Source organism: Macaca mulatta, chromosome 8 (assembly GCF_049350105.2).
Source record: "Macaca mulatta isolate MMU2019108-1 chromosome 8, T2T-MMU8v2.0, whole genome shotgun sequence".
In the NCBI taxonomy this organism is placed as follows: domain Eukaryota; kingdom Metazoa; phylum Chordata; class Mammalia; order Primates; family Cercopithecidae; genus Macaca; species Macaca mulatta.
In genome coordinates, this window is record NC_133413.1 from 90435561 (window position 1) to 90449208 (window position 13648).

Sequence of the window (13648 nt, forward strand, 5' to 3'; positions counted from 1 at the left end):
ACCGCCATTAAAAGAGACTTGATCAGAGCACTGTCTTGTCTCCATTTCTCGTATCTCTTGTTCCCCAAATTCCCACCCCCTCCTCCAGGGCCTGCTTCGACTATCCCGCGGGCCGGGATACTAGATGACTAGATAAACAAATGACTATATATACACACAATGAAATATTATTCACCTTAAAAAGGAGTAAAATTCTGATACATGCTACCACCTTATGAATCTTGAAAACATTATGCTAAATGGAATAAACCAGACACAAAAGAACAAATACTGTATGAGTCCACTTACATGGGGTACTTAAAATAGTCAAACTCATAGACACACAAAGTAGGATAGTGGTTACTAGGGGCTGGGAAGAAATGAAGAGTTCTTGTCTAATGGATACAGAGTTTCAGTTTGGGATGACTGAAAAGTTCTGGTGATGGATAGTGATGATAGTTGCATAATGTGAATGCACTTCAAGCCACTGAATTGTACATTTAAAATATGGCTAAAATGGTAAATTTTATTTTTTCTTCTTTTTAGCCATCTATAGGCTTATCAATTTTGTTATCCTATGTGGTATATTTTATCACAAAAAATTTGCTTCATAGAAAAAATATATTCTAAAGCTAACCACAAATAATTAGGATAATCTACACCACTGTACTTCTCCACCATAATGGGTAAAGGGTTGACCATATTTAATAATGAAATCTTATGCCAAATAAAAATGAAATTGGGAAGGGCTGAGAAACTCTTATGACATGTCTATATTTCAAAGAAAATTAGGCTCCTACAAAGACATGATAAACCTGTTATGATTGAAGAAAATCCACTTATTTCCAGCTTCTATTCTTGTTCAGAAAACCAAGAGACAAATCAGAATGGCAATAGTCCTCATATGTCAGTACTTTTATGTTTGAAAATTCCATAACCCTAGGAATACACTCTTAGATCTCCCTTTAAGAAAGCCTAATTCCTGGCCGGGCGCGGTGGCTCAAGCCTGTAATCCCAGCACTTTGGGAGGCCGAGACGGGCGGATCACGAGGTCAGGAGATCGAGACCATCCTGGCTAACACAGTGAAACCCCGTCTCTACTAAAAATACAAAAACTTAGCCGGGCGCGGTGGCAGGCGCCTGTAGTCCCAGCTACTCGGGAGGCTGAGGCAGGAGAATGGCGTGAACCCGGGAGGCGGAGCTTGCAGTGAGCTGAGATCCGGCCACTGCACTCCAGCCTGGGTGACAGAGCGAGACTCCGTCTCAAAAAAAAAAAAAAAAAAAGAAAGCCTAATTCCTGTAATCCCAGCACTTTGGGATGACGAGGCAGGTAATCACCTGAGGTCGGGAGTTTGAGACCAGCCTGGCCAACATGGTGAAACCCCGTCTCTATTAAAAATACAACAAATGAGCCGGGTGTGATTGTGGGCGCCTGTAATCCCACCTACTCAGGAGGCTGAAGCAGGAGAATTGCTTGAACCCTGGGGGTGGAGGTCACAGTGAGCCGAGATCATGCCACTGTACTCTAGCCTGGGCAACAGAGCAAGATGCCGTTTCAAAAAAAGAAGAAAGAGAAAGAGAGAGCCTGATTCAAGGAGTGTAGTTTGCAGACAGCCTCCAGCTGCTGAACCTTCAGAATCCAGCAGTGTCATGCTGAGGTGACACTCCCCGGACCTCTCCAATGACTGAGCTTGGTGGGAGTAGTAGAGATGGGCCATTCTTGCCTACTGTGGAACTCTTCTAATGGGCAATCTTCGCTCTGACACTCCCATTAGCCTGGCTGAGAATTTCACAGAGCTGCACCGCAGTCTGGACACTCTTCCTACCCAACCTCCCTTTACAGGTGTCAGATCGTCATCACAGCTTGAGGCTCTCCTGTTTACTCCTGCTCCCTCTCCCCTTTATCCTTCACTGGCATTTCTCCCAGAATTGCACGTCTAGTTCTGTCTTGGTGTCTGTTTCCTGGAGGGCCTGAGCTGACAGAGAAACACTATAAGTTAAGTTTTGTTTGTTTGGCATGTTGACTTAGAAAACTTTAATAATATTAAAAGAATGAAGACTGTTCCCTGAAAACTGGTTCTCTAGGCTATCTCAACCTGGCTGACTTGAACTAGGTGACTGGGGTTTGGGGAGCTGGTTTTGCTAGGTTGAATATAGCTGGAGGCCCCATTGATGTTTTCATTCAGGCTGTAAAAGAGGTCAATGCTGGACCAAAATATAAAAGTAAACGAAAAAAGAAAGGAGCACAGGAAACTGGAGATATAATATGGGCTGCAAATGGCAATCACGGAGTCAAAGCATCGGGAGAGATGGACAGCTGTTCTCTGAGTCAGGCTGGGAAATCAATCCCTGACTAGACATCGTATGTCTTAGAGATGCCTGGTGTAGTTAGTTTTCTAGGGCTTTCCTAACATACTACATATTGGGTGGCTTAAGGCTTAAAACAACCAAAAGTCATATTCTCACAGTTCAAGAGGCCGGCAGACTGCAGTCAAGGTGTCGGTGTACTGATTCCTTCTTAAAGTATTCAGAGGGAGAACCTGTTCCATGCAGCTCTCTGAGCTTCTGGTGGCTGCTGGCAATCCTTAGCTTGTGGCAGCAGAACTTACCATCTCTCCCTCACAAGCCACATGGCATTCTCCCTGTGTGTCGGTGTCCAAAGCTTGCCTCCCCTTCTAAGGACACCAGTCATACTGCATTCACTATGACCCACTTCAATCCAGCATGACCTCATCTTAACTTGACTACACCTGCAAAGTCCCTATTCCAAATAAGGTCACATTCACAAGTTCCAGATGGACATGAATATGGGAGAAGGTTGGGGGGTGGGGGAACTCTTCAACCCAGTACACCTGGGAACTTGAGTTTAGATTAAAAAGAAGCCTTAGATTGGTGTCATAAGAGATGAGGAAGAATTTTCTGGTGGTGAGACTTTGAAAATAGGAATATAGGGTCTTGTTGCAGATCTGAAACATCAGAAGGTACAGACTGCCTTCTTTCCTGACCACTGTTCTTAAGGTATTACTTAATCGGGCCGGGTGCAGTGGCTCACGCCTATAATCCTAGCACTATGGGAGGCCGAGGGGGGGTAGATCACAAGGTCAGGAGATCGAGACCATCCTGGCTAACACAGCGATTCCCCGTCTCTACTAAAAATATACAAAATTAGCTGGGTATGGTGGCACGCGCCTGTAATCCCAGCTACTCAGGAGCTCAGGCAGAACTGCTTTAACCCGAGGTTGCAGTGAGTTGAGATTGTACCACTGCACTGCAGCCTGGGTGACAGAGCAAGACTCCATCCCCCCCCCCCCACAAAAAAAAAATATATATATTACTCAATCGATACTCTCCTTGGCTTCTAGTCTTCAGAGCAGTGAAATATCTGGTTTAGTGCATTTGTGTATGTGCATTTGACCCACTCCTTTACTGCCCCACCCCCAACTGTTTCTACAGAGGAAGGCAGATAGCAAAGTCCAAATACGAAATTGCCAGAATCATCCTGGAAAGGGAGAGAGACAGCCACTTTGGGTGGAAGTGGGCTGCCACATCATTTAAGTGGAATGGGGAAAGGAATCTAGGTTATTTTTTAGCTTTTACCCCCCCAAAATTTTTTTTTCCCTTGAGATGGAGTTTCACTCTTGTTGCCCAGGCTAGAGTGCAGTGGTGTGATCTTGGCTCACTGCAACCTCCGCCCCCTGGGTTCAAGCGATTCTCCTACCTCAGCTTCCCGAATAGCTGGGATTACAGGTGCACACAACCAGGCCTGGCTTTTTTGTATTTTTAGTTGAGACGAGGTTTCACTATGTTGGCCAGGCTGGTCTTGAACTCCTGACCTCGGGTGATCTGCCCACCGTGGCCACCCAAAGTGATGGGATTACAGGCGCAAGCCACCATGGCTGACCCCCAAACCTCTTTATTCTGACCTCCCCTAACCCCACTTCACTCTTAGATCTAGAAGTACCTGGTTCTGCCAGTTCCTGAATATTCTGAGGATTCTGCAGTAAATCAGGTTGGTTCTCAGCTTTCTGCGCTGACAGCTAAGAATGTGTCTACCTCTGTTCTGCTATGTAAATGTCTATTCATCCATCTATTTTCAGATTGCAAAATTTTGTTCTTTTCCTGTTTTTCTCACACTTGACTTTTTTTTTTTTGCTGTGGGTATTCATGTGTCTCTATCATCTATCTTCCTATTCATCCATCCATCTCCCTTTGTTGTAATTTTAGTGAGGCTTTGGAGGGAATAAAATTAGATGTATGTATTAACCTGACATCTTAACCTGAAATTCCAGATTTAAAGTGATACCAATCAATATAATTGTAAGGTTGTCTTCTGTAATGCTGAACAGCTCAGGTGCAGGAATGAAGCAGGTAGACATTTAATCAGGGTTGAAGTTATGCCAGGTGAAAAATGGCGGAAGGGAGAAGACTCAACGGTGTTTTGTTTGCAAGGGAGTCATCATAGCGATGCACCCCAGACTCTAAAGCTGGATGAAGGGGATAGTGAGAACATAAGATGATGAGTGAAAAAATTGGGAGTCAATGGGGATTGGAATCTCAAAGATTTTTGAAAAAGTGCTCAATTGGGCACACAAAATTAAGGGAGCAGGAAGGATAGTGAGTGGAGGGGTTAAAATTTAGATTTGAGACTTTGCAGAGGCTATTGGCTACTGGGTGTGACCTTGGGAAGGGGTGCTGTGGCAGGCTCTTTTGCCACAGTATCATTAATCCACTGACCTTCTACACTGTGACACTGTCACACCTCCATTAAGAGGTGGAGTCTTATTCCTTCCCCTTGAATCCGGACCTTATAACTTTTTTTATAACCAACTGGGTACAAGTGAAGCTGTGTGATTTCCTGCGCTCGGTCAGATAGTGTCAGCCTGGTTCTTGTGGAATGCTCCCTCTGGGGAAAGCCAGCCCATGAGAGCCATCTTACTATCCTGAGACTGCCATGCTGGAGAGGCCACGTGTAGGTGCTCTGGTTGACTGTTCCAGCTGAACCTAACCTTTCAAGCACCCCTGCCAAAGTACTGGACACGTGTGTGAAGCTGTCTTGGACGCTACTAGAGTGGCCAGCCAGGTGACTTCAACTGATACCATGAGAAACAAAACTGCCTAGGCCAGGTCAAGAACCCTGCCTGAATTCTTGACCTACATCATTTGTGAAGTATGATTATGACTTGCAAGTATGTTTATGATTTGCAAGTCTCTTTCTTTCATCCAGAGCTCTCCCAGGAACTCCAGAGCCATATATCCAACTGCCTTCAGAACATCTCCAGTTAGATGGCTAATATGCATCTCAAATTTAACATGTCCAAAATTGAGTTCAGAATAGTTCCCTCAAACCTGCTCTTTACCTACCTCAGTTAAAGGCAATTAAAGTCTTCCAACTGTGCAGGCCAAAAACCTTGTTGTCATCCTCACTCCTTCCTTTCTCATATATTCCATATCCAATGTGTTAGGAAATCCCACGGGCTCCATCTTCAAAATATATCCAGATTTCAAGAACTTCTCGCCAATTACACTGCTACTACCTTGGTCCAAGTTGCCATCATCTCTTGCCTGGATAAGTCTCCTTATGGGTCTTGCTGTGGCTGTCCTTGTTCAACTTAGGTCTACGCAGCTAACTTACTCAAAGAGATCCTGCTAAAATGTCAGATTATATCCTTCCTCTGCTCAGAATCCTCCAATGACCTGCCATCTCAATCAGTAAATAAATGCCAGAGTGCACATGAGGACCTACAGAGCCTCCCTCACCTCTCTGTTCATCTCCTACTTTTTTTGTGCTCCTACAGTGGCTTCCTCCCTGGTCCTTAATCTGGATAGGTGCAGTCGTGTCTCAGGGGCTTTGCACTAGTCGCTCCTTCTGCTGGAAAATTCTTCCTCAGAGACCCATGTAGCTAGCAACCTATCACTCAGATACCTTGTAACCCCATTCCTTGCTTCCTTTTTCTCCTTAGCTATGTATCACTGTCTAACATACCATATATTTTACTTATTTATTGCCTGTTTTCCCCAGTGGAATGTAAGGGCCACAAGGCAGGCAATTTTGTCTAATTTGTTTATTGCTGTTTAAACTAGTACCATACACATAGACAGCACTCAAAACATATTTATTGAATGACAATTTCTCAGTACAGTGTATACCATCCCCATCAAAGGAAAAAACATTAAGGGCAAAACAAGGGGTAAGGGGCAGGAATATTGCTAAAGAAAATTCTAACAAGAGCTATCTATAATTATAGCTTTTATTTATTATATCTTAATTCAATCATTTATTCACAATTAGTCTAACTGCATTTTTGATGAATACCTGACTTCAGCAAAGGAATGAATCCACTAAGCAAAGTTCATTTATTTTTCATGATGTTCTTCTTTAGATCTTGAGTCTTTACTCTCCTGGATTCCTAAGAGAACCGCATCAGCCTCTAGTATAGTTGTATCTGTTGTTGCTCCCAGGAACCTAGATGTAAGCTCAAGATCTAATAGCCGCAACCGGACCCTGGTTCCTTTCTGGTATTTCCTAAATAGTAAAAAAAAAAAAAAAAAAAAAAAAATCCATTAATTCTGAATATCATAACACGAACAACTAGTTTAACGACAACAACCAAATTCCAATTTTAATTTCTGTTAGCTCAAGATGAAGTTAACACTGGTAATTTGATTGTATCAGAAATCCTGCCCCCCACCCCCAAACTTTTTTGTTTTGGAAAAAAAAAAGACAGGGTCTCATTCTGTTACCCAGGCCGGAGTACAGCGGTGCAATCAGAGCCTACTGTAACTTCAAATTTCTGGGCTCAAGCGACTCTCCTGCCTCAACCTCCCAAGCAGCTAAGACTACAAGCATGCACCACCATGACCAGCTAATTTCAGAGTCAGGGTCTCTCTATGTTGCCCAGGCTGGTCTCAAACTCCTGGCCTCAAGTGACCCTCCCAAATTTTGACCTCCTAAATTTTGGGAATAACAGGTGTGAGCCACTGCCAGCTCTAGAATTTTCATCTTAAAAGTTGCCTTTAAAGATTTTAAAACCCACAGTAAACGGAAATTCAAGCCAGACAGTTCTTAAAACTGGTGTCTGCTTTGTCAATTAAAGTCAGAGAGTATCAAGGGGAAAAGAAGTTTCAGATACATTTTCCTTCTAAAATTAAAACTTTATTTTAAAGTAAAATTTTACAAAAGCAAAATGGAAAAATGTCTAAGTGTAAAGAACTCAGTATTTGGGATTGGTTGCAGTGTTATTAATATGTAATGCCAGTTGGATGAACCTGGAGGACTTTATAAACCAGGCACAGCATGACAAACCCCACATGATCTCTCACTTATATGTGAAATCTAAAAAAGTTTAACATCTTATAGTAGAGATAACTACAGCTCCTGTGGTTACCAGGTCAAAGGATGTTAGTCAAAGGATACAAAATTTCAGTTAGATAGGAGGAGTAAGTTCAAGAGATCTATTGTGCATCATGGTGATGACAGTTAATAACAGTGTGTTGTAGACTTCGAAATTGCTGAGTATATTTTATGTTCTTATCACCAAAAATGATTTAAGTACATGAGGTAATGCATTTGTTAATTAGCTCGATTTGGCTATCCCACAATGTATACATATTTCAAAACAGCATGTTATACCCAATAAATATGTACAATTTTTTTTTTTTTTTTTTTTTTGAGATGGAGTCTCGCTCGTCACCCAGGCTGGAGTGCTGTGGCATGATCTCCACTCACTGCAAGCTCCGCCTCCCAGGTTCACACCATTCTCCTGCCTCAGCCTTCCGAGTAGCTGGGACTACAGGCGCCTGCCACCACGCCCGGCTAATTTTTTGTATTTTTAGTAGAGACAGGGTTTCACCGTGTTAGCCAGGATGGTCTCGATCTCCTGACCTCGTGATCCACCTGCATCGGCCTCCCAAAGTGCTGGGATTACAGGCGTGAGCCACCGTGCCCAGCCAAATATGTACAATTTTTATTAGTTAAAAAATAAATTACAAAAGAAAATGTAATGCCAGTCATAACACATGATGACTTAATTTAGTAAATAAAAGATTCAAGTATTTTATAATACCAAATGAAAACTGATATCCATTTGCCTTTCTTCCTCAATCAATTATTTTAAAAGTTAAACATCAACATTATAGAATAGCAAGATGGAAGTACTGCTGATTAAAAACCACAAATCTTCAACAATCTATATACTTTATATATTCTAATTTAATTTTAAAGTTAAAATAACTTTATATAAACAGAAAATGAAGAAACAAAGTTCTCAAAAAAGTCACTGGAAAATAATTTTGGTAGACTACATATGAAGAGTCTCCACATAATAATTGGTATTCTGAAGAAATTTATATATGGTCCATCAAGTAAACATTTAGGCTATTCAGCTTTTTTTGAGAAGTTACTTTTTCTGATTTTAGAAATAAATGTCCTTTTGTAAAATCTGGAAAATGATGAAGTCAGTCACATTTTCTAGTCCTTCTATATGTTTATATGCATATATGTATATATGTGTGTTTGACATCATAGGTAATATTTTGTGTCTTTGTTTTAAAAAACTAGAGATATCCTCCATGTTACAGACAAAAAAATTATGGTACACGGAAGTAAAGCTACTGGCCTAATGCCACACAGTGGTGTAAAACGATTCACAGATTCTTCTGTTCCTCCTTAAGTTTTCAATTACCTATGACCTCTTGAAAGAACTGTAAACATAATCCCTTTAGGAGTGGTAAGAATTTATCACTTCATATAGTCTCATGTCTTTCCTATGAAGTAAAATATAAGCCATATTGCTGCCATTCAACTCATTATTTTAATTCTCATTAGAAAAATGGCTACTTTCAAATAAATTATCATTAAAAACAATACTGCCTCGTGCAATGTGATATTTTTACATCTTTTTTTAAATTGGGGGAAAAGCCCCCCAGGCAGCAGTTTTTCAGAAATTTTGTATTTCCTATTAAAACCAAAGAATACTGCTGTCTTGAAAGGCAAATAGGATGTCTCCACTGAGCACGTTCAAAATGAAAATAGCCTGTGTTTTTACTGCTTGGTGTGTTTCTTTTAACTTCAAGTGCTTGCTTCTGACTGATCTTTGTGAACTCCAGCCTAAATGGATTCAATCTCAGCCTTTACCAAGACTGCTCTCTTCCACTGTGCACTTTCTCAGGCCATATGCTGCAGTAAACGAGCCTGCACGTCTGAGCTGTATAGGAAAAGGGCAATTAAATCTGGTTTTGCATTTCTGTATTAAGGGCATGCTTTAAAGACTTTCCTTTGGAGAGGTTTCTGACATTCTTTCCACAGACATTCTTTAACATCTGTCAGTGCATGCTACTGATGGTTCTCACAGACTTAAAATAGAGAGAATCTCTCTCACTAGTTCTTTGATATAAATAATATTAAGTAATACAAAGCCAACAAATACAAAGCTTGGATTGAACCTTGGTATCCAAAGAGAATACTGTAAGGAATTCTGACATTGCTAGTCAAATTAGCTGTCTTGCTGTAATCATAATTCTCACAAGTTTTAAAATAGTTCTTTTGAAATCATTAACCATCCATGTTTTCATCCTACTAAGTTAAAATCATTCAGATATTTTTCTGGCTTTCTCGCAATTCCTTAATTAGAGTTTTAAGACTACAGAAGAAAAGTTTCCATTTTCTCTTTTTTCAACAGGAAGAAAAACATTTCTAAAGGTTTAATTGGCCGGGCGCGGTGGCTCAAGCCTGTAATCCCAGCACTTTGGGAGGCCGAGACGGGCGGATCACAAGGTCAGGAGATCGAGACCATCCTGGCTAACACCGTGAAACCCCGTCTCTACTAAAAATACAAAAAACTAGCCGGGCGAGGTGGCGGGCGCCTGTAGTCCCAGCTACTCCGGAGGCTGAGGCAGGAGAATGGCCTAAACCCAGGAGGCGGAGCTTGCAGTGAGCTGAGATCCGGCCACTGCGCTCCAGCCCAGGCTACAGAGCAAGACTCCGTCTCAAAAAAAAAAAAAAAAAAAAAAAAAAAAAAAAAAAAAAAAAAAATAAAGGTTTAATTAACATCAATTTGTTTCTTTTTCTAATTCATACAAATATAGTCATACCAATCTATATGTGAAGTCAGTAGCCATGTCCCTGTGTGTATGTGTGTAAGTAGGAATGTGTATGTATTTTCTTCTTTAAATAAACTGTCTGGGCTTCAATTTCATCATTGTTAAAAAGCACAGGGTCAGAAAAGACCTTAGATCTTTTGCAGTTGGATGATTTTATTCTACTTTATACAATTCTAAGTATTTGGAAATTGATATAATGTAAAGTGATATTACATGCAAAATTGATTATATACACAAAATGCAAACTTTTAAGCCTTTTTATTAGCTTATATAAAACATTGTAATAATCTTGAACATTCAATTAACAAATGAATCTTTATACGCAGACTACTTGGTTTATTTCAGGTTTGCCCCACTTTTTCAAAGTACCATCTGCCATGTTCCCTTGACCTGTCTAGTCTATTGCTTCTTTCCATTCAATCTGTAAGATGCCTATAAAAAGTCTGTCATTTGTTGTTTTTATTCCCTAGATGATCATAAGCATGTAACATTACATAACCCCTGATTTCTAGACAATCTATTGAATAAGTGGCTATTTAAACTATGTGTGCTTTAGTACTGCTATTGTTCATCACTGTACTATCTGTACTGTACACCATCAAGCACAGAAGCCAAGATTAACAAAATAAACATGACAGGGTGTTCAAAAAGTTCTACTCCTCTCCAATATTTCTAGTCATCATTAAAATTTCAAATACAGCGCACATCTTAAGTCCTAATTTATTATCCCAGGCCATTAGAAGATACAAATTAAGATATAAAAATTATTATAATCATAATTTTTGCTACCTGAATTATTCCCAAAAGTCCTTTGGGAAAAAAAAAAAAAAACCTAATGATTATCACTTAAAAATACTATCTAGAGTGTGCCTACCATTAGGCCAAATAAACAATATGTATAACTGGCCCGCTGGAAATCTACATACTCTCACAGCAATGAGCAAAAGATACTATTCATAATATACCAAAACACATTTCCTCAAACTGCAATTATCCTGGATAAAGATTTTAATCTTGTTCTAAAATTCTAATATGAATATATATTTTTCAAGTTCTTTTTAACCTTGCCCTGCTAGTATTCTGTGCCACCACAAACAGAAGTTTTGTCTCTTGTTCAAGAATTGATTTATTTTATAAAATGTGAAAATGGAGAATTTAAAAAGTCTAGTAAATGATTTCATTTTTTAATAATGTGGAATATGCATATAATACATTATAAATGGTATCAATAATGACAGTTGTAATTTTTTCTCAAGTTACAAAAGAAGATGTGTCAAGAAATTAGGGAAGGCCAGCCATGGTGGCTCACGCCTGTAATCCCAGCACTTTGGGAGACTGAGGCAGGAGGACTGCTTGAGTTCAGAGTTCGAGACCAGTCTCGAACATGGGCAACATGGCAAAATCCCATCTCTACAAAAAATACAGAAATTAGCCAGGCGTGGTGGCACGCATCTGTGGTCCCAGCTACTCGGAAGGCTAAGGTGGGAGGATTGCTTGAGCCTGGCTGGTCGCAGCTACAGTAAGCCAAGATTACACCACTACACTCAGGCCTGGGTGACAGAGCAAGATCCTGTAGGGAAAGGAGAGGAGAGGAGAGGGGAGGGGAAGAGAGGAGAGGAAGAGGGGAGGGGAGGAGAGGAGGGGAGGGGAGGAGGGGAGGGGAGGAGGGGAGGGGAGGGGAGGAGGGGAGGGGAGGGGAGGGGGGGAGGGGGGAGGGGAGGGGAGGGGAGGGGGAAAGAAAGAGAAAAGAGAAGAAAGAAAGGAAAGCAAGAAAAGAAAGAAAGAAATGAGGAAAAGGAAAATCCTGTCACCTAACAACCATAACAATCATCATATCAAGTCTATTTTTATTAAAAAACTAAATACTTTTTGCTAGTTAAATATGAATACATACATATGGAAAGGGCAAAAAAAAAAAAAAAAAATCCAAAGAAACAGAAGGAGTAAATGCTTTCAGGTACCTGAAACATGCTGATGACTAAAATTGGGATCAAACTTGGCAGTAGTATTATAGCTTTTAAGCAAAAAGGGATGTTTTGGAATATGCAATTTTCATTTTAAGTGAGAGGAAAATATATACATTTATTGACTGAAACAAGTTTTTTTCAGTGTAGCACAGAGGTTTGACTGTGACCAAGTACAATACATCTGCCTTTTCTGAGCTGTTTACTCATCTGCAATATGCAACACCTTGCAAGTCTGACAAGAGGCTTAAAGCATTAAGGTATGAAAAGTACATGGCACATAATAAATATAAAATAAATAGGAGCTTACATAATTCACTGCATCAATACTTATTTATACTTCAATATGGTTTTACTAAAGATACTAGAATACTATTCAAGTGGACAAGTCTGGTAGCAACCTTCAACATATATAAAATAAATGACAGGAGAGCAAAACTCATTGAAGGCATTCTTTGAGTTTGGGAATTTGGGGCAGAGGGAGGGGATAATAAGGTCTAAAGATCACTCTGCAGTTTACAGTGACAGACTTGGTATATCTGTGGGTAGCCTGAGCTGGGAGCTATCACAGAATATCTGTGGAAGATTTTTAAAGTTTTTTCTTAAAAAGAAAATACTGATGGCCTGGGGTCCAACCCAGACCTGCTCCAGCAAAATCAATAGCGTAGAGCTGGAGATTCATGCACATTTGGGAAAACACTTCCCATATGAGTCTGATCTCCTGACTGTTAACAAAATCACTGATTTAACGTGTTCAGCAGCTATTCTCCAAATGGTTTGTGGTAGTTTTGGGCCAGGCTGAATCTTGCTTAATTCAAGCCTTAATTTCCTTAACAAGTGCATGCAGTTTAGACATTATGTAGAAGGTCAAAGTTAGAACTACGTGTTTTAAATATCAGATATGACAGGCCAAAATTGTTTTTCCATTATGAAAACTGAAGAGATTAAAAGATATTTTCATCTAAACAAAAGGCTGAATCATTTTAGCTTGGCTATGTAAGGTTTACTGTCATTAAGGTTGTACTTTCATGACCAAAAGACGTAAGATTTTCAAAATCACTAGCACAATGCTCAAGAACATAAGCACTTGCTCCATACACAAGAGTCAAGTTTTGGCTTGACAACTGCTTGATGGCAAATGTTATTTCCTGATTTCCTCATCCCTAAAATGTCCTTAACAATGTCCTCCCATGGTAAAACCCCTGTCTCCAGATTCCTAATCCCCTGTACTTTTGACTACATTAAGAGAACAGAAAACTTTTAAATTTGTTGTACCACCCATTTTCAAGTTTGGTTTAATCTTGTTTCTGTCTCTCTGAATTAGTTACTTATAAATAGGTATTGTGGAATTTTCAACAAACACTTGTTCAACACCTACATGAAGTAAAAGGATACCAACAAGAATTAGAGAGACTATCCCCTCTCCTCTCCTCTCAACCCCAGGAGGCAAAGATGGAGGGAAAAGTCATATTCCACTCATTCCCTTGGTGGGAAGAAGTACTTTAGGTCTGTTGTGATTTCTTTGTCTTTTCAACAAGAGATGAGACTTCATGGATCCCTTTTGGAAGGCCAAATACTTAAGAGACTGTTATTGCAATAGAGTATGT

The 13648-nt window shown here is 40.1% G+C and overlaps 1 protein-coding gene across 2 annotated transcripts in view; it reads right to left on the reverse strand.

Moving 5' to 3' along the window:
* Positions 1-6073: 6073 nt before the first annotated feature.
* Positions 6074-13648, reverse strand: part of MRPS28 (mitochondrial ribosomal protein S28) — a 101855-nt gene continuing 94280 nt past the window's right edge. The window contains exon 3 of one of the 2 annotated variants that reach the window (XM_015145517.3): positions 6074-6502. In XM_015145517.3, coding sequence (XP_015001003.1) covers positions 6334-6502 — 169 coding nt within the window. In that variant the 3' untranslated portion in view covers positions 6074-6333. 2 annotated transcript variants of the gene reach the window in all.